Below are 20121 nucleotides of genomic sequence, written 5' to 3'. Positions count from 1 at the left end.
CTGACCACCGGGGCACAGCCTCAGGCAAGCTCCTCAACCCTTCCGAGCCTGTTTCGTGTCTGTAAGCCAAGGGTAGTAACAGCGCCTACTCCCAAGAACCGTAAGGATTAAATGAGATGAGGCATGGAAAACTGACAGCACACGGTGCGTGCATAATGCTAACAATACTAGGGGCTGGCATTGTAGTGCAGCAGGTAAAGCCGCCGCCTGCGGTGCCGGCATCCGATTCGGGCACCAGTTCGAGTCCTGGCTGCTCCACTTCTGATGCAGCTCCTTGTTAATAGCCTGGGAAAGCAGCAGCAGATAACCCAAGTCCTTGGGCTCCGGCACCCATGTGGGAGACCTGGAAGAAACTCCTGGCTCCTGGCTTCGGGTCGGCCCAGCTCTGGCCATTGTGGCCATTTGGGGAATGAACCAGCAGATGGAAGACCTCTCTCTCTCTCGCTCTGCCTTTCTGTAACTCTGCCTTTCAAATAAATAAATAAATCTTTAAAAAAAAAATACTAACAATGCTAACAGTAATAATAAACGTTAGTACTGTTACCCCACCATCATCACACATCTACCTGCTCCTAACACACAGCTCCCAGGCCCCCTACCCACCAAGGGGAGACTGCTGAGGGCTCTGATTTAAACAAGACCCAGCCCCTTGCACAGCACCTGCCCCACGCTGGTGTCCCCGGCCATGAGAGGGGCCATCACACAAGGGCTGGATGCAGACGGTCCCAGCAAAGTACGGGGGTGGAGGGGCCCACACTGCCTCCTCTCAGCCCTCAGGGAGTCCCCGAGAATCCAGAGCAGCTGCGGCTCGGGGATCGTCGGGGATCTGTCTCCTCCCGTGCCGTGGGAACACAGAAGGTCTCGGACGGCTGGAAGCGCGCAGAGGCACATAGTCTTCAACCTCAGGCCTTGGTTGCTCGTCCACGCATCACGCTGAGACACGCACACGTGCCTGGCGCCGTGCAGAGTGAGCAACGCTGCCTCCTGCCTTGGTGGTCTGGGGAGCAGGGCATTTGTTTGCAGAGGCTTGTGGGGGCTGATGGAGGGAGCAGAGGGACCCGTAAGGCCGCTTGCCCCACGATTTCCCCCTTCTAAGGGAAACTGATCAGCGCACGGGCCATCCTTTGCAGAGTGCAGATAAACCACAAGCCTCAGCAAAAACCGCAGGGCCTGAGGGGCCAGGAGAGAGCCCAGCCCCTCCCGGCCACTGGTGGCAGCTGGTGGAGGGTGGCTCTGAAATGGAATCTTGTGCCGGAGAGGCCGGGGGCAGGGGCCAAGGACAGGCATTTCCATAAACCCTCCTCAGAGCATGGCCGAGAGGACGCTCGTTTAGCAGCGGCCCTTGGAGAGCTCAGGGAATAAATCCCCCGCTCCGGAGACGCTGCCGCAGTGAAGTGGGGGCACGGCGCGCCCGGCCTGCTCCCCCCCTCCCCCGATCCCGCAGAGGCACCGGCTAGGAAGGGGGCCAGGCCTGGAGCCCTGGACCCAGCTGTATTCACAGGCTTGTGTAAGGTTCCTAGGGAAGGGGAGGTGGAGGGATGGACACCCACCCAGGGCAGAGGTTGGTGGGGGAGGCTGAGGGGTGCAGGCCCCCCGACCAGGGCATACAGCCCCTGCCTATGCCTCTGGAATGGAGGCCTGGAAGCCAGGGGCCCTGGGCTGGGTGGGAGGCAGAACTTTCTGGAGCCCCTCCCCCAGCAGGATGAGCTGCAGACCACCAGGGAGGTGTTAATGAAACAGGGAAGCTGCGAATAGACCCAGGAGTGATTCCAATCTGACACCTTTACCCCAGCCCCACCAGTAATGAGCTGGGACCTGCCCTTCTCCCTGGAGAGCGGGTGGGGGTGGGGAGGCAGTCCTTGGGCATCTTTGTAGCTTCGGAAGCCTCCCTTCATTCTGTTATTTTCTTGGCAATAATAAGCTCACAGTTATTGAGCACCTACTGTGCCCAGCACTGTGTTGGCTCTTTTGTATACATCCCATCATTAATCCTCTCCTACAGATCTTAAGCTAAAGCCTAAGTCCTGTTTGTGTCTCTATGTTACAGATGGGGAAACTGAGGCTCAATCGAGTTACACAGCTTGCCCAAAGCAGAGCCCACACTCGGACCCAGGACTGACTCAGAAGTCAGCGTTCTTAGTGCACTGGGGCTGGCAGGGGCGTGGGGAGTGTGGCCAGCACGCCCACTGACCACTGCGTGTCCCCTGAAGTTCTAGAGGACAGAAGGAGGAGCCAGCCAGACCCCAGCCTACCCTCAAGCCCCCTTGGCTCCCTGTCTGCTCGCTGGGTCTCCCTTCCACGTGTGCACGATAATTGGGCCAGGGAGCTCAGAAGAAGGTGGGCACCTCCAGCTCTGCCCACTGCCACAGGGAGGGAAAGGAGTGGGAGGGGTTGCCAGGAAGCCCTCTGCCCCCCTCCTCTGGGAGGGAGAGGGGCTGAGCAGCCCGCGGAGCCCAGTGTTTGTAAACATCGTTAATCAGGGATTAGCAGATGGACATGCTAATTGCACCTGTGGAAGTGAGCGACCTCAAGGTTGATTACATTTACAAACTGTGGGGATCCCTGGCGCCTGGCTCTGCAGGAGTGGAGGGGGCTCGTTTAGAGCCCCAGCCTGGGGGTGGGGAAGCTGACAATTTAACTTCCTGCCAAAAAAAAAAAAAAAAGAATTCCAGTCCTAGAGGGAGAGAGTGCAGGTGCTGGCCTCGGCTCCACTGCTGTGGGAACAGAGGCCCTTCTGCAATCAATTCAGTCCACTGTGTGCTGCAGGTGAGAGGGGCCAGGTGCATAGCAGGGCCCAGCCCAGTGCTCTGAACGCTAGGTGCGCCCCAGGTGCTGCTGGGAAAAGCTACCACGCTCCTCCCGGAACTGAGGGCTTTCTGCAGGGCAGGTGATCTATCTGCACCACAGCCGCTGGAATGGATACTATTCTTATGCCCGTGGAGGAAACTGGGGCTGGAAATTCAAGGGGTGTGTCCACATGTATCCTGCTGGAACCAAGCAAGCACTGTTAACAGCCAGGGCCTGCTCTCAGCCATGCTGTTCCCCTCTCTGGCTCTATCCCAGCCCTGCCCTGCAGGGGAGAGGGATGGACCCCCACCCAGCCCCTGCATACCCTCGGCTCCAGCCACTCCCGTGTCCTTAACCCTCCCTTGCTGGCCAGCACCGCACTAGCAGAGGCCACAGAGGGAATCCAATCTCACCCCCCTGTCATCTTCCTGTCCTGGGACTGCCTGTGTGTGCCCTTAATCTACAGCCTCAGTCCCTTTTGGTCTAAGTGAGCCCGCTGCACAGGGAGGGGCAGGGAGGGCCCCATGCCCAGCTCTCCCCCAGCCCAGGGAGGGGGCCTTCTGAGCCACCAACCCACTGGGCACAGAAAGCCACTGAATGTCATGCCCAAAGCAGCTCAGATAGGGTTCCAGGCATCACACAGGGGTTCACGGGCAGGAGAGGGGTCTTGAACCCCCAGTATCTGCTCTCCCAACTTTCTGTTCCAGGCTGGGCTTAGTTCTGTCCCCACCACACCCCCACCCCCGCTCAGAGGTGGCCTGGGACACCTGCTTTCGTTCTCATCCAGTGCATCAGTCAGGGCTCTCCAGAGAAACAGGGCATGCGAGGAGAGATTTATTACGAGCACCTGGCCCACACAATGACAGAGGTGGGCACATCCCAAGACATGAGCGTGGGGTGGGCGGGCCAGCTGCAGGGCAGGTGGGCCTGTGGTTCTGTTCCAGCCCGAGGGCCAGGGTGCAGAGGGCGCCCTTCTCCTTTGAAGGCCAGAAGGCTCAAGACCCAGGAAGAGCCCACAATGCACTTGACCTAAAGGCAGGAAGAACTCCTTCCTGAGAGGGTCAGCCTTTGGCTCTATGCAGGCCCTCCCCTGGCTGCATCAGAACCACTCACTGCTTACTCAAGTCTACAATTTTCTAAATTTGAGAGGCAGAGAGACATATAGACAGCTCCCATCCACTGGTTCACTCCCCATATGCCCACAATGGCCAGGGGTGGGCCAGTCTGCAGCTGAGATCTGGGAACACCATCTGTGTCTCCCATGTGGATGGCAGGGACCCTACTTCCTGAGCCATCACCGCTGCCTCCCAGGGTCTATACTAGCAGGAAGCTGGAGCCAGGTATCAAACTCAGGTTGTGGGTATCTCAACTAGCATCTTGACTGCTAAGCCAACACCTACCCCAGTCTACCAGTTCAAATATTCATCTCATTCAGAAACGCCCTCGAAGAATCTTACCCAGAGGGGCCGTCATTGTGACTCAGGATACGCTGCTGCCTGCAGTGCCCGCATCACATACGGGCACCGGTTCGAGTCCTGGATGCTCCACTTCCAATCCAACTCCCTGCTAATGTGCCTGGGAAAGCAGCAGAACACGGCCCAAGTGCTTGGGCTCTGCACCCACGTGGGACACCCAGAAGAGGCTCCCGGCTCTTGGCTCCGGATTGGCCCAGCTCCAGCCGTTGCAGCCATTTGGAGAGTGAACCAGCAGATGGAAGACTTTTCTCTCTCTGCCTCTCTGTGACTCTGCTTTGAAATAAATAAAATAATAAATCTAAAGAGAACAAAGACAGAAACTTACCCAGAACAATATCTGATCCAACATCCAGACACACTACGGCCTAGTCAAGTTGCTACACGAAATTCCCCATCAGAGCAAGGTTTGCATTCTCATGTGCTAGCCCTGGGCTGCACAGTTCTTCACAGAACACTGCCAGGGCTCGCTCTCTGTCCCCAACTCTGCCTTTCAAATACATAAATCTTTTAAAAATTGAATAAAACAATTTCTCATATTCTCTCATTTTTAAAAAAGATTTTATTTACTTATTTTGAGAGGTAGAGTTACAGACAGTGAGAGGGAGAGACAGAGAGAGAGGTCTTCCTTCCGTTGGTTCACTCCCCAAATAGCTGCAGTAGCCAGAGCTGCGCTGATCTGAAGCCAGGAGCCAGGAGCTTCTTCCGGGTCTCCCACGCGGATGCAGGGGCCCAAGCACTTAGGCCATCTTCACTGCTTTCCCAGGCCATAGCAGAGAGCTGGACTGGAAGAGGAGCAGCCGGGACTAGAACTGGCGCCCATATGGGATGCTGGCGCCGCAGGCGGAGGATTAACCTACTGTCAGCCCCATAGTCTCTCATTTTTATAACTCCCTTGTTGAAAAAGGAGTGAATGGAGCTAGCATTATAATGGCACTCTCCCCATTTCACAGACGTGGAGACCGAGAAGCCATCGCGAAAGCCACACAAAGACCCTCGGGGCTGGAAGGGAGCTCATCCTGGCACGCACTCAGGAGCAGGTGGCACGGACAGTAACAGTTGAACCTAGCCGCAGCGGTCAGCGGGGGCATTGGAGAAACGATGACCCCGGTGCCTCCGGGCACTGCACCATTAAGTGACCCCCTCCCCCAGCCACGGCTCCTCAGGTGCCGCCCAAGTGAAACAGCCCCAGCAGAGGCCAAAGCCGGGGCAGAGCCAGGGACGCGTATCCCGTGGGCACACACGCCAGGGATCAGTGGATTTGATGGGGGCTTTTGTCTTTCTTCAAAGTGCAAACTTGGACTGTAAAGAGACATCTGAAGCCCTCTTTAAACAGATGTTGCTGTCAGCTGGCATCACCACTAGAATTCCAAAAGAAATTCATTCCAGACAGATCCCAGGGGGGCTGGTATGTGTGTGTTTTACTTATTGAGCACCTGCTGTATGCACGGCACCGAGTATCTAGGGAGGGGACTGAGGCTTGGGGGCAGGGAGCTTACCCAAGGTCACACAGCAATCAGGATTACAACTGAGTGCTTGCTGTCCCCTAACCCCACACACAGTTCTCAGCCAGGAGTGTTTTTGTCCCGTGGGGCACACGTGGCAAAGCATGGGGACATTTCTAGGGGAGGGCGCTATTGGCATCTGGTGGATAAAAGCCAGCCGTGCCACAAAACGTCCTACGACACACAGCACGGTGCTTTCCAATGAAGAATTACCGGCCCCAAGTGCCCGGGGTGCAGAGGGTGAGGAACACCGCCCTGGCGGTTCTGTCTTGGCCGCACATCCGTTGCGGGCCAGGCGTCTGGCACAGCGGTTATGGCGCCTCCCAAGAGGCCCACATCCTGTGGCAGAGGGCCTGGTGCAAGTCCTGCCTCCGTTTCTGACCCAGCTTCCTGAGGCAGCAGGTGGCTCATGTACTGGGTCTCTGCCACCCACGTGGGAGACCCAGATTGGGTTTCGGGACTCCTGGCTTCAGCCTGGCCCAGCTCTGACTGTTGAGGGCATTTGGGGAGTGAACCAGCAAATGGAAGATCTCTCGCTGCCTTTCAACTAAAGTGAAAGGAAAAAAATTTTTTTGTGATGCGCAGGTGTCACCCAGACCTATCACTTCACACTCTCTGGGGTTGGTGCTGGCCCGCCCGGCAGCCCTGCTGACCCGGGAGGGGGACCACCCTGTCTGGGTACAAGGCAACCAGCAATGCAGTCCGCAGGGCCTCCAAGGGCAGGGCTCTGGCTGTGGGCTGGCTCCTTCCACTGGGACGCCTCTTACACGCCCCACCCCCACCTGAGGCCGCCTTGGCCTGAGGTTTCGGGAAGACTGCGGCCCACAGAGCGAGGCTGCCACCTAATGGGCGAACCAGACAGACGCTCCCATTGCAGAGCTGCCCACTGGATACCAGGCCATGTTTTATTGGCTCCTCACAACAGCCCTGTGAGGTAGGTGCAGCTCGGCCCCCGGCCTGTCAGGCCCACGCATTCGCCACTTGGCGGGGAATCCGACCCCTGCTCTGGGCCGCCCGCTCCCCCTGACGTCCAGGCAGGAGGACACTCACCCCACCCCGTCCTGGGCAGAGCTGGAAATGAACAAAATGCCACCCGCAACTGCAAGTCCAACAGCGAAGCAGGAGTCTCAACTTCCTCTCTGGGTGCCCTGCCCCGGAGACCGTGGTCATCACCCAGGCGTGAGACAGGCCGAGACCCGGCCCCCCGGAGGCCGCGGGTGGACGCACCGACTCAGACACACGCACGTCTCGGACGGTCCAAGTCAGCTGCCATCTTGGTTTCCTGAGCCCGGGGCCGCCCCGGGGGCTGGGCTGCTGAGGCCTCAGACGGGGCTGAGAGGTCCTGTGGGGTCTCGGAGAAGCTGCCCTCCGTCCCCGTCTGCGGGGAGAGCCTTCCTCTGGCTGCAGATGGCATGGAGGAGAATCCCTGTGGCACAAGGGAAGAGAGGGCGGCCTAGGAGAGGGGGGAGCACGCAGCACCCCCGCCCCCACCCCAGGACAGGAGAGGAGCTACACCTGTGTGGTGGGCGGGCCGTGCAGCGGGAAGGGAGGCAGGCTCACCTGCAGCCACGGAGACATTCAACGACTCCAGTCCGGGGGGCAGCTGGCGCCCAGGCAGGATGGTGAGGAGGCGGCAGCAGGAGGCCTGCACCTCCTGGGACAGACCAGAGCCCTCGTTCCCTGCAAGGCACAGGGCAGAGGGTGAGGGTTCCCCAGCTGGCTACCCCGATGTTGAGCACAGAAAGGTGGGGACATCCACCTACCCAGCACAAGCAGAGTCGGTCGGTCCCACAGGAAGTCCAGGCAACTGGTGACGGGGACCTCGGACGACTGGGCAGTCTCAGGCCCTGGGGGGCCCACGGCACCGGCCACGAGCCAGCCCTGCCGCGCTCTGGCCTGCGAGGGGCAAGGAGGCATGTTCCAGCTCACCAAACCTTCCCCCGAGCCAGGGCCCGGGGCAGCCCGGCCTTCCCTTCACTCCTGGCCCATCCGCTCAGGTCAGCCAAGACCCCAAGACCGGGGTCAGGCTGGGCTCTGCTCTGGGCCCTGGGGATAAGGCAGTGAACAAAGCAAAACCCCAGCCCACGGAAGGGTGGCCGGGGGAGACCTCAATGAAGGGACACTTGGAGGCAGACGTGATGGCGACACTTCCCGGGGGAGAACATTCCAGACACAGAGACCAGCAGGCACCAAGGCCCGTCCGAGGCAGTCAGGGCACCAGGGGCAGGGACAAAGCAAGGGGGTGGGCGATGCAGAAGCTTTGAAAGGCTCCGAGCAGGTCCGGCTTTGTTCAGTAAGTCTCTCTCTGCCGGCCGTGCCGGGAGCCCACAGCAGGAGGAGGCCAGTGAGGAGGTGCCAGGGGCTTGGGCCAGACTGGTAGCAGTATGGATGGTGGGGATCAGGGACTAAGTTCCAGGTAAAGCTGAAAGGGCATGGGTGTGAGAGCAGGGAGGGCCGCGGACAAAGCCAAGGTCTGGCCCAAATGACTGCAGGGAGGGAGCCACCACTGGCTGAGGCAGCTGGGGGCCCAGGAGGAACCAGTGCTCAGAAAATGTCAAGTCTGAAACGCCCATGAGACGGCAAAGGGCGAGCTGTGGGGCAGGCCACTGGATGAGCGAGTCGGGAGTTTAGGATAAAGACCCAGGCTGGAGGTGCACGTGGGAGGTAGCGGAAGACAGGCGACATTTGGTGTCTTCAGACGAGTGGAGACTCCCAAGAAATGAATCTGTCCAGACGTCGAAGGGCTGGGACCTGGGGCCCGCTGATGTTTGGCGGTCAAGGGGTTCAGGAGGAACCACCGAAGGCAACTCCGAGGGAGTGCAGAGCGAGGCAGGTGGAAGCCCAGGTGGTCAGCATTTCAAAGAGGGAGGCAGGGTCATCTGTGCAGACGCTGTGGACAGGCAAGTCAGAAGAGGACCAAGAAGGCACACTTGGTGTAGCAACAAGGGGGGCACTGGGGACCTGGACAAGGCTTTGGCTCAGTATGTGATGGGGGGGGCACGTATGCCTGCAGGCCACTGAGAGGGAGGGCGGCTGCGACAGGGGCGGACCCTGACAACAGCGAGGCCAGCACCAGCCTCTCCGGCACCTCTGGGCAGGTCTTCCCCAGCAGCGGGAGGGCGCACTGAGTCCTGGCCCGGATGCTGGCAGGAAGAGGTCGGGGTGCCATCTGGGGCTCACGGGAGGACTCTGCCAAGTGTCCCCATCTTTTCAGGGGCTACTTGTTCAGGGGCTGGAAGTGAGGCCAGCAGACGCCCCCTCCGACCAGGCTTGGCCAGAGCTCCTCCAAAGGAGGCTCCTACAAGAAGGTAAAGCTAGGAGACGCCTCCAGACACACTCGCGGTTCTACATTAAGCAGCCTCGAGCTACACGTGTTGATGAGGCACCTGCAACGTGGCTAGTCCAAACTGACATGTGCTGCACGTTGAATTTGATACACATAACTATAAAATACTCTAATAATATTTACAATGATTATACGTTAAAATTATAATCTAATACTGGATGGATATTAATTTTAATGCTGGATAATTCTGGAAGAAGCACATTATAAGATTAATTTCACCTTTTTTTATTTTTCAACATAGTTACCAGAAAATCTTAAATTACGTATGCGGTTAGTTACCGAACACCCTTGTGCCACACACACACACCAAGCTCGCCAGAGGGGCTGCCAAGTGTAGAGCAATACTGCCCCCTCGTGCCCAGCCAGAGAAGTACAGCTAAAGACAGGTGCATGGACCACCCCCCACACACACCCCGGCCAAGAGTTTCTTTAGATTTGGTCCCTTCCTGGGTATCAAAGGCTAACAGCTCCCTTTGTTCACAGATCCTTTCGGGTAGTGCCCCTACTCCAGGGGCCCAGGCTTCCTGTCCACCTGCTGCCCACGGCTGAACAAGCACTTACTAAGACCTGCTAGGTAGGGGATGAGTCGCCGAGGTAGGCTAACAGGAGGCAGAGCTGTAAGCCTGGGGAAGCAGTGCAGGAGGCACTAACGCGCCAAGCCCCCACCTTCAGACAGGGCTCGCTCTGTGCCCTTCCCAAAGGGGACTACGAGGCCTTAGCAAGCAAAGCCAACAGGTCCTCTACTCTGTCCCTTCCCCCGTTAGCTGCTGGCAGAACGCCCTGGTGAGGCTGGCCTCACTTCCACACCTTCCCCTCTCGCCATTACCTGTAGAAAACCGGCCAGGTCATCCGTAGAGAACACGTCCATCACCTCCACTGCCCCCGCGCTGGCCTTGCTGACCACCGGGGTGAGCGGGCAGCTGCAAGGGGCCCCATTCCCCGCATTAAGCTGGGCAGTCTGGGGCCGGCGCCCTTCCCGCCCCGGGCGCTTCCCACTGCACACGGGGAGTAAGGGACATCGTGCCTGTTTCTCCGGCTGGTGATGACCTTATCCACTCCGAGGAAGTGAGCGGAGCGCAGCACGGCCCCAAGATTCCGGGGATCCTGGAGCCCGTCGAGAACGAGCCACAGCTGCTGGGGGTCGGCACCTGGGCCCGCCCCCGTGGTCTCAGTCCAGAGCTGGGGCTGCAGAGGGCTCACCTCCATGCAGACGCCCTGGTGGACCTGGTGGCGGCACAGGGCGTCCAGCTTTTGCCGTCTGGGCCGCAGAACCGGGATGCCCCGCGCCTCGGCCGCCCGGAGCAGCTCCGCGCGCTCCCCCTGCGGCACGGCCCTCCCGGCCTGGAGCAGCAGCCGCGCCACGCGGCGGCGGGCGGCCCGCAGGGCCAGGAGACACGGGGACAGGCCAAACAGCAGCTCTAGCCGCGCAGCCGGCGCCAGGTCATCCAGCCGCAGGCGGCCGAGCTCCTCCCCACCCGGCCGCGCCTCCTGGGAGAAAGCGCGGGTCATGAGGCGACCAGAGCAGCACCGGGTGGCGCCCCGGACGGCCGGGAGCAACCCCATGGCCCCGCTGCCCGGGGCTCACTCCCGGGCACTGGGAAGCAGGGGAGGCGACGGCTGCCCCAGCCGGAACCCCGCTCCGCTGAGCCACGAGCCGGGCTCCACGCCTCCCGAGCTTCCGCCTTCGGGCGGCCCCGCCCCCGGCCCGGCGGCGTCTCGCGCATGCCCGGCCCCCAGGGCGTCCCCACAGCGCCCTCTGCGGGGCTGGCTGAGCGGCGGCCGAAGCGCTCCAAGGTGTGGCTCACTCTGCTGTGACCTTCGAGATCCCGAGATCCCGGGAGGTTTGGGGGGAGAGGGCCGGGGGCTGCATTTACCACACACCAGCAAGAGACACCTCAAGAGGATGAGATCATCCTCCTGTTCCACGGAGTCCGTCTCGGCGCCTCCCTCCCCGCTTCAGGGGCTGGTGGCTTCCCCCCAGGCTTTTTGTCACACCTCCTGTTCCTTGTCTTCTTGTCTATAGATTGTCTTCTTGTCTTCCTGCGTGGCAGCTCAGGGCCTGTGACTGCCTGCTGACAAGCTAGCTGGCGCCCTTGGCCTACCCTCAGGGATCCAGACAGGAGCCACCCTTTCCAGCCCGCCCTGTACCGCACCTACTCCTGTGTCTGCACAGTGCTGGTGCTCCTCTGCCTCCAGCCTTGCACACCCAGCTGCCTTCTCTGTGTCTTTGGCAAATCCCTACCCATTGTGAAGACGCAGCAGGAACACCCCCCCCCCCCAATCTTGAGCCCACCTGAGGCCATCCACACTCAGGGGCAAGGCCCCAAGGCCACCTGCCTTCCCCTCCCCTGCAGGGACCTTCCTTAACCACAGAGCGGCAGAACCGAGACACACTTCTGAAGCCGAGGCCGGTTGGTGTGATTTTTCTTTAATGATCACAGTGAGCTCCTCTGGGAGCTGGGCCTGACACGGGCACAGGCAGCGGTGGTGATGACCCCAGCAGCAGCCCAGATGCCAACACTGGAGGGAGAGCAGGGGCAGTGGGGGCAGTGGGGCAGGGAGAGGAGGAAGCCTGGGGCCCAGGATAACCACTCAGATAGAAAGTGAGGGCCTCCCTCCGCCAGCAGTACCCTGAGGGCCAGGGGCTGGCAGACAAGAAGACAGGAGCAGTCCCGCTTTGGGCCACAGCCCTGTTCCCAGATCAAAGGGAAGAGACTGAGGACAGCAAAGGCCAAGGAACCAAGCCCGACAGAAAAATGACCTGGGGCGCCACCGCCTGGCCCCAGCCCTTCACCTTTGCTATGGAAACAATCTGACAAAGTGATACAAAAACCTCCAACAAAGTTTCTAGCCCTTGGGGGAGTGGGGGCAGGAATGGGACCCAGGGTGCAGCAATCAGTATCTGAAATCCAGAGGCAGGAGCCAAGCCTTGCGGGGTGGGGAGGGAGGAGCTCCCTGCGGGCTCTAGGTCATCTGCTCTGTGGGCCTCATCTGGATGTCTCCGATCTGTGGAAGGCACAGGTGGGGGGCAGCCCAGACACTCTCCCCGCGGCCATCTGACCTCCCGGCTCCCCTCCTCCGGGGACGCCTGGGCTCCTCCAAGGGGCGGACACCCGAGGACACTCACCTGGACGTGCGGAGGGGTGCTGAGGACGTAGACAACAGCCTCGGCCACATCTTCAGCTTTGAGACACTGAGAGCATGGGGGGGAGGGGGGTTTGAGACAAGGACAGAGTGGACACCACCCCACCACCCCCACCCCGTTCCCCTCCACCACCAGGGTCCCTCCCGGCACTCCCTCCCACTCCGGCCCTCCGGGAAGGGTGACAAGCTGGCTAGGAGGGTTCCCTCTGCCTTCACTTAGGGACCGAGCCGGGCCCCACCTTGATTTGCTCATACGTGGCGGCTGCTTTCTCAGGGTCCTTGTCGTAGAGTCTGAAAGCGAACTGTGTCTCCACCAAGCCTGGAGAGATACACTGGACCAGCAGAGAAGGCTGCTCAGGACGGAGCTTGGCCGGGCCACAGGGAGAGTGGGGAAAAGCGGGAGACCACAGGCTGGCCCAGTGCCCCGCCACTGCCGCCAGTGGTGACTGGGATGCGCGCTAGCTGTGCCGTCCTATGTGGCAAGTCAATGTTTTACAGAATCGTGTCCCCACTAGATAGCAGCAGTTCCATTTGACAAATGAGAAGATGAAGGCTCGGAGAGGTTCGGGACTTGCCCAAGGCCATGCAGTCTTCAAGGGGCCTGGTGTCCAGCTGCTGTGCACCTGATGTTCCAGTCCCCTGCTTCTGCTAGGCTCCGCCCACCATGTTCCCCTCAAGCCGGCCCGTCCCACCCGCTGGCTCCTGGGTGAGTGACATGAGGACCCTCAAGGAGCGCAGAGCCCAGGAGCTCCGCACTTGTCTGCTTCCAGGGGCTGGAAGCGGTGCACCCTGGGCATGGGGTGGGGCGGGCGTCTCTGCCCACCCATCCCCACCAGGGCTAGGCCACACCCTCACCGTGGCGCGGATGTGGGTCTGGGCCTCCCGCAGCTCTTGCCTCAGTCCCTCTGTCAGCGCAGTGACGGCATACTTGGTGGCACTATAGAAGTGCCCCGTGGACTGGGGTACCACTCGGTGGCCGGACATGCTGGGTGGAAGGAGGGGAGGGGAAAGCCAAGTGAAGCCCCAGGGAGACCGCAGTGCCCCTGCTGTCCCCCTGCAGCCAAGCCCACCACAGAGGCCAACAGGGAAGCCATCTAGAGGGCACCGCTGGGGCCAGCTCCAGCCCGATGCTCTAGCTCATTATTCATGCAGCTCCCAACAACCGCCTCCTCCAGGAAGTCATCCTGTACTGACCACAGAATGCAGGAAGCCAGAATCCCTCAGCCTCATCTGGGTGCTCACTGATGTGGCTCAGGCACAGGCCCCATCCGCCCTCCCTCTGAGCCCCCGATGGCAGAGGCGACACAGCCTTTCTCCGGGCCACGGCCAGAGCTCAGCCAGGGCCTGCAGAGCGGAGCTGCTCCGCCCTGGGACAGCCAGCAGGCCGCACTCAGAGGGAAGGCCGAGCTGCCTTCCCCAGCGAGCCAGGGGATAGCGCTTGACCACGTCGTGCCTTCCCTCACCGTGACCTTGCCACGTGGGTGTTGGCTCCCAGGCGAGCGGCAGCGGTGACCCAGCTGGCGAGCGCTCACCTGTTGATGTTAATGATGTGGCCGTCGTCCACGCCGCGCTCCTTCATGGACTGGTAGGCTTCCCGGGTGCAGATGCTGAGGGCCAGCACATTGACCTACAGGCCAGGGAGGGCACAGGGGTGTCTGCAGCCCAGGGCCACAGCAGCAGCGAGGGGTGGTGGGTGGGGCCGTCCCAGAGACTGACAGCCCCGCCCCGCCCCCAGCAGCAGCAGCTCCTCTCCTGGCTGATGCCCCAGGCTTCCTGGACCCAGGACACTCCTGGCTGGCTCCTGTGCCTCAGGGAGTCTACTCACTCCCTTCCCCAACCCCCACCCTTGGCTTCTGAGGGACAGCGGCCCTGGCCCTGCTCCTTCCTCAAAAGCCGAAAGCCTGCCTACGGTGGCCGAGAAGTCTCCCTGTGCAGGCACAGACCCCAGCCCCTTCCATCGCCTCAGCTCCTCTGCTGCGCTCCCACCCCCTCCTCCTCGTGACTATAAGCCGGGGAGAGCAGGCCTGGCCCTCCGTCAGCCCGTGTTCCGCCCATGTCACGCGGCGCAGACTCTTCAGGAGGTGGGGTAACGAGCCGCTCCCACCCCGGCTGGCAGAGGTGACCCCGGTCCCACCCTGGCTGGAACAGAGGCCTGCAGAAGTGCCTGCCGGATGGTGCCTGGCCGGCCCCACCCTCTGGCCTCACCCACGAGGACAGGCAGAGATAAAGCTGTCAGCGAGGCCTCGGCTCTCTCCTCCTGGGAAGACAGGGGGCTGGCTGGGGAGTAGAGGCACCCCCTTTTATCAGGTGTCAGAGCGGCGTGGGAGGAACAGGTCACCCTCAGTGTCAACGGAAGAGATGGGCACTGGGACAGGGGAGGTGTTCAGCCCAGTTGCTTATCCTGTTAGCAATGTGGGCTTGCAGGGTAGAAAACTCATTTCTGGGCCGGCGCCGTGGCTTAACAGGCTAATCCTCTGCCTTGCGGCGCCGGTACACTGGGTTCTAGTCCCGGTTGGGGCGCCGGATTCTATCCCGGTTGCCCCTCTTCCAGGCCAGCTCTCTGCTATGGCCCGGGAGTGCAGCGGAGGATGGCCCAAGTGCTTGGGCCCTCCACCCCATGGGAGACCAGGAGAAGCACCTGGCTCCTGGCTTTGGATCAGCGAGATGGCGCCAGCCGCAGCGGCCATTGGAGGGTGAACCAACGGCAAAAAGGAAGACCTTTCTCTCTGTGTCTCTCCCTCTCACTGTCCACTCTACCTGTCAAAATAAATAAATAAATAAAAATAAAAATAAAAAAAAAAAGAAAACTCATTTCTGGGGGCAGTGGGAGGAGAAATGAATGCCTTGGGACCATATCGGGGAGTCTCCGGGGTCTAGGGGCTGGGACTGGGGTGGGGCTTCTAAGTAGTATTCATGCTGACACTGGGTTACACACGGCCAGAGGCGACCCGGGTTACAGATGCTCCTGCTACAAGTGAGGACTAGGAATGCCACTCCCCAGAGGTCCTCCCAGAAGAGGGCTGCACTTCCAGGCCCCAGCCTCTATCAGGTGAAGAGGATTCTGGGAGAAAAGAGGCCTGGTGTCAAGTTCTCAGAACACTTTGTGCCCTAGTCTCACCAACCAGAGTAGAGCCAGGCAGCTGAAAACCTGCAGCCTGGAGGCTATGCCTGCCTGGACACAAATTCTAAGCATTTTAATACCTTTCCAACATGCACTAAAGAGTTTCCTTCATTTAATAAATACAGGCTGGTGCTACACCAGAGGAAAAAATAGACAAGAAATTATTGCCCTTTTGGAAATGTCATTGTAGTGAATGGGGAGAGGTGTGGTGTCATAAAAATACAATGGTCCACTTCTCTCAAAGCAATGTTACGATCTGGCTGGCCGCACTGCCGTGGAGCGGCTGTCCTAGCCTCACGCGGGGACTGCGTGCTCGCCCACACCCTACGGACCTCCTGCCATCAGGGACCTGCCTGACCTCACGGCACACTGGAGTTTGTGATCCCAGATATTGATGACATAGGTGTGTTCATCCCAAATAAGTTACAAGAGGCTCAGAGATGACGGCTAAGCTGCCCGAAGCCACAGATGCCGGTGCTGCTCTGTTTCGGTCTTCCCATAAAACACATTCTCAATACCCACAACGCTGACACGTGGGGATACTCAAGAAACAGCACTCTCTCCCATACGGAGCCTTCTTCACACACAAGGAAACTGGCCTAGACTGTAAGAACTACTCCCGGGAAGGGAGCAGCTGAAGAAAGAGGCCATTCAGGGCAAGCGGCAGGAGCAGCCAGGACGGCCCGGGGTCCTCCTCCCCACCCCGGCCCCGGGCCTGGAGCCCTTACATTGAACATGTCCTTCCAGCCACTGGTGCTGCCGGCCAGCAGCGTGTCCGGCCGGGCAAAGCCGGCGTTGTTGATACAGATGTCCACCCCGCCGTGCTGAGAGCGGATCGCCGAGAACATGGACAGGATGTCCTCCTCACTGGACAGGTCACATCGGAAGGGGACCAGCGTCCCGGGGTAGCCTGCGCTTTTGCATTCAGCGGCCAGCTCCTGCGAAACCCAACGGGGGTCTAACTGGGTGAGCTGCTCTCTCCCACACCTCCCCATCCCTCCCCCACTCCTAGCAGCCGCCTTGCAGCCACACAGCGCTTGTCCTGTTTGGTCAAAGTCCAGGCCAGGAGAGCAGGCCCAGAGTGCAGGAGGGGGAAAGGTGAGCGCTCGCAGGAGGAACCCTGCGGAGGAACGTGAGGCCTCAGTTCTCAGAAGCAGCCGGGCCTCGCGATAGGCTCACAGCCCTCTGCTGCCTCTCCCACAGCACAAGCACCTCCTCTGCCCACGGGGAGAGAGGCACCTGCCACCCGATCTCCTGCTTCCCCCACCCGTGCCAGGTCTCCATGTCAGCCAATCCTTCCCAGAAGCGCTCACCTCTGAACCCCTGCCCTCCCTCCCAGGCTACACCCAGTGTCCCCTCCCGCCGGCTGGCCGCCAGCCTCTGCGCTCCCTGCCCATGCCCTGACCTTTCTCCCTCTAAGCCCTGGCACACCACCCTCTACCCCAAGGTCTTCAGGAGAAGCCGTGAGGCAGAACAAGTGGCAGGTGCCATGGAGCTGCCCGTGCGCATGTCCAGGGCCTGCGGTGCACGGAGGAGCCTGAGAGAGCAGAAGCCCTGACAGATGGCCATGGGGGGAGCTGGCATTCAGGAGCGGGAAGAAAACAGGCTGGCTGGCCTAGCAGTCCAGTGACTGGGCACTTGGGCCCACGAAGGGGAGGGGTACAGTGTGGAAGCGGGTAGTGCCCAGTGCCCTAGAGGAAGGCCAGCTTGGCCAGCTGCCCAGGGCACAGCCCCTTCCAGCTCCCAAACCAAGCTAGGAGCACCTTCTCTGCTTTAACTCCATCCATCCATAAGCTCAACAGGTGTACCGCTCTGGCCTCAGAAACCCCGCTTCACCTCATTTTAACTCCTCACAACCACCTCAGGGGCTAAGAACATCATCCGCCCTCTCACTGCCTTCTTACTGTCCCCTGTGCCACCTGACCCATCGCCCCCCGTCTCACTTGCCCTACGTCACAGACATTCTCCCCCTTGCCGTGGAGTTATCCTGGGGCGGAGTGATCCGGGTTCCTAGCCAGCTGGGGGTCGGGAGGTAGGAAGAGAAGGCAAGAGCGACTTCACAGCTGGGGAGCCCCGTGAGCCTATCCCAGGTCTGATCCTCTAGGCTCCAAGGCTGGGGCTGAGAGCCGAGCTCCTAGCATATGAGACGGGAGCGGCAGAGTGGGGCACTGGTGGAGCCAGGTGACCTTGGGATTATCGGGGAGGTTATAAAGCGTAGTACCTTTGGCCAGCAGCATGGGAGGGGACAGTCCTCCTTCCTGCCCCCACGCAAGGTGTCCTCACCCTTTTCCTGCCTGGGGACTTTGAGCTGGGGCAGAGATACAGCCCTGCAGCTAAGCACTGGCCCAAACCCTCAGGGCAAATCCAAACTTAGGACAGAAATTTCTCTCCTCTCTTTCCTCTTTGCTCCAAAAGAGCCCATTTCGTGTCACTTTTCTCTGAGCTCTTGTTGCTTATCATCCTAGGGGCTCCCAACCCCATGTGAAGGAAGAAAAAAAAAAAAAAAAGAGTCCCGGGTCCACTGCTTTGTTCTCTCAGGCTTACATGTTCATTGCCCTATTTCGCCTACTCGGTGCCACCTAGGAAAGTGAATTTGAGGGGCTGGCTCTGTGGCATAGTGGGTAAAGCCCTGGCCTGCAGTGCTGGCATCCCACATGGGCACCGGTTCATATCCCAGCTGTTCCACTTCCGATCCGACTCTCTATTGTGGCCTGGGAAAGCAGTAGAAGATGGCCCAAGTCCTCGGGCCCCTGCACCTTTGTGGGAGACCAGGAGTAAGCTCCTGGCTCCTAGCTTTGGATCAGCTCAGCTCTGGCCTTTGCGGCCATTTGGGGAGTGAGCCAGCGGATGAAGACCTCCCTCTTTCTCTCTGCCTCTGCCTCTCTATAACTCTGCTTTCAAATAAAATAAATAAATCTTTTTAAAAAAAAGTGAGATGTCATAAAATGAAGTCACTTTAAGTAAATGAATTTGAGAAAGGTCTGCCAATGAATATTCCACATATCCCTTAGGCCCACTGGTTAGCCCTCTGCCGCGGGAATTTGGAGAGGGGACCTCAGAAAAGCTCCAGCCCCACTCCAACCTGGGTCCAAACTCAAAACCTCAGCTCCTGCTCATCTGGTGCTGGGGGAGCTCCTGGGACGAGCAACCCAGTGACCACAGCCACTGAGGACAGAAAGATTTTTTCCCTGTTTCCCGGCTGCCTAGCAAGGCCGTGGTCTCTGGTTTCCCCCTTTCCTCAGGCCAATATCCCGGGCAGAAGCGGAGAGGGGGAGTGACAGGGGTCAGGGGTCAGGAATCAGGTACCCTGCAGTAGGGGCAGACAGCGAAGGCAGAAGTCTTGCCCTAAGGAATCCAAGAGGCCTTTTCCCTGCTAGACATCCTTCCCTCCTTCCCATGAGCCCGTCGCAGCTGGCCCTGGGGTGGCAAGCGAGTGAGGGCAGGGTCACAGCCTGGCTCCGGCCACCCACCCCCTCCCCCACCACCCATGGCCGGACCCCGCGGAAACGTCTACCGGGGCATCCCGGCTCCCAGGCCGGGTCTTACCTCGATGTTGCCCACGGTGCGGGCACAACCCACCACCTTCAAGCCCTGTTGGACCAGGGCCCGGGCCACTGCCGCGCCGATGCCCACCGAGGCTCCGGTCACCAGTGCCAGCCGGTCACGCCACCTCTCCATGCCGGCCCTGGCCATGGTCCCGAGCCGCCCGCCCACCTCGTTCGGCGAGCCGAGCACTTGGACCGCGGAGCTCCGCCCAGGGTCACCGAGGCTCGGCCGCTCCCTGGCCGCCGCCAACCTGCTCGCGTCCGAGCCGCGAGCAGCTCCGCCTTCATGCTGGCCGGCCTCCGGCCGCAGCTCCGCCCCGCCGCCCTGGGCGCTCGGCCACATCCCGCCCGAGGCCGGCGCCCCGCCCCTTCCGGCCCCGCCCCTCGCCGGCCCGGGGGAAACCGGTCCCGGCAGTTTGTGGTCCAGCTTTCCTGTGAGCACTTCCTCTTGCGGCCCTAGCGGGGGCTGGCTGCACCCCTAGGCACGCACACGCCGTCTCTTCTCGGTTCCTGACTCCTAAGGTCGGGATGAGGAATTAACTAAGGAGAATTAAGGTGACTCCAGCTGGTGCCCAGAAAAGACTGAATGCCATGGTTGCTGGGTGACCTTGCAAAGGACTCTTACCCTACCCGATCCCTTGGCCTGAGTGGCCAGTGGCCGACAAGAACCGAATAGTTAAAAACGGAAGCGTGTGTATTGGGGAATTCTGTCCCTAAATGGCTCAGCTGTCTCAGGACATGCAGAACTAACATTTCCTGCTTACTCCGTATGGCACTTTTAAGCACCTTAACCACATGAACTAATCTGCACAGCCACCCTAGGAGACAGAAACAGTACCCTCATTTGAAAGATAGGATACTAGACAGAAGGATGAAACACGGACCCAGGACGGTCCAGTCTCAGGCCAAGGATGTGCTCCTAAGCAGTCTTCATTCCTCCCTCCCTTCTTGGGTTTTATTCAAGTGCAGCTCACTTTGCTCTCACTTGAGATAGTTTATCACAGTACTGAAAACTTACTAACAGGAGGGTTCTTCAAAGAATTCATGGCAGGGGCCGGCACTGTGGCGCAGCGGGTTAATGCCCTGCATGGAAGTGCCAGCATCCCATGTGGGCACCGGTTCCAGTCCTGGCTGTTCCACTTCCGATCCAGCTCTCTGCTAGGGCCTGGGAAAGCAGTAGAAGATGGCCCAAGTGCTTGGG

The 20121-nt window shown here is 60.0% G+C and overlaps 2 protein-coding genes across 6 annotated transcripts in view; both read right to left on the bottom strand.

Annotated features, from left to right (window-relative positions):
- MRM1 (mitochondrial rRNA methyltransferase 1) overlaps nucleotides 1-10787 on the bottom strand; it is an 84585-nt gene extending 73798 nt beyond the window's left edge. For 2 of the 5 annotated variants that reach the window (XR_009868523.1, XR_009868524.1), the window contains exons 1-6: nucleotides 10135-10787; nucleotides 9937-10030; nucleotides 7528-7660; nucleotides 7325-7444; nucleotides 6992-7165; nucleotides 4245-4532 (exon numbers count right to left, since the gene is read on the bottom strand). Coding sequence is in view for 3 of the 5 variants with exons in the window: in XM_062216865.1 (XP_062072849.1) it covers nucleotides 6996-7165; nucleotides 7325-7444; nucleotides 7528-7660; nucleotides 9937-10030; nucleotides 10135-10673 (1056 nt within the window). In the remaining 2 variants the exon portion in view is untranslated. Of the gene's footprint in view, nucleotides 1-3991; nucleotides 4533-4845; nucleotides 7191-7324; nucleotides 7445-7527; nucleotides 7661-9936; nucleotides 10031-10134 lie in introns of those variants that run through there. The other 3 variants (XM_062216865.1, XM_062216864.1, XM_062216866.1) reach the window with 3 other exon arrangements.
- Nucleotides 10788-11517: 730 nt separating this feature from the next.
- DHRS11 (dehydrogenase/reductase 11) lies at nucleotides 11518-19176 on the bottom strand. The gene is made up of 7 exons (XM_062216849.1): nucleotides 18922-19176; nucleotides 16104-16313; nucleotides 13787-13881; nucleotides 13110-13239; nucleotides 12494-12586; nucleotides 12238-12303; nucleotides 11518-12116 (listed from the first exon to the last, which is right to left on the bottom strand). The coding sequence occupies exons 1-7, from the start codon at nucleotides 19066-19068 to the stop codon at nucleotides 12075-12077; spliced, it is 783 nt and encodes a 260-aa protein (XP_062072833.1). The 5' UTR covers nucleotides 19069-19176; the 3' UTR covers nucleotides 11518-12074.
- Nucleotides 19177-20121: the final 945 nt, after the last annotated feature.

The sequence above is a fragment of the Lepus europaeus genome, chromosome 18 (genome assembly GCF_033115175.1).
Source record: "Lepus europaeus isolate LE1 chromosome 18, mLepTim1.pri, whole genome shotgun sequence".
NCBI lineage: Eukaryota > Metazoa > Chordata > Mammalia > Lagomorpha > Leporidae > Lepus > Lepus europaeus.
This window is presented reverse-complemented; position numbering and strand designations above follow the sequence as displayed.

Bases quoted from the DNA above. Each gene is read 5' to 3' on its own strand.
- DHRS11 (XM_062216849.1), bottom strand. From the start codon at position 19,068: ATGGCCAGGGCCGGCATGGAGAGGTGGCGTGACCGGCTGGCACTGGTG. The intron at 16,314-18,921 runs GTAAGACCCGGC...TGGGTTTCGCAG, and splicing joins GCACCGTGGGCAACATCGAG to GAGCTGGCCGCTGAATGCAA. The intron at 12,117-12,237 runs GTGAGTGTCCTC...TGCCTTCCACAG, and splicing joins GCACCCCTCCGCACGTCCAG to ATCGGAGACATCCAGATGAG.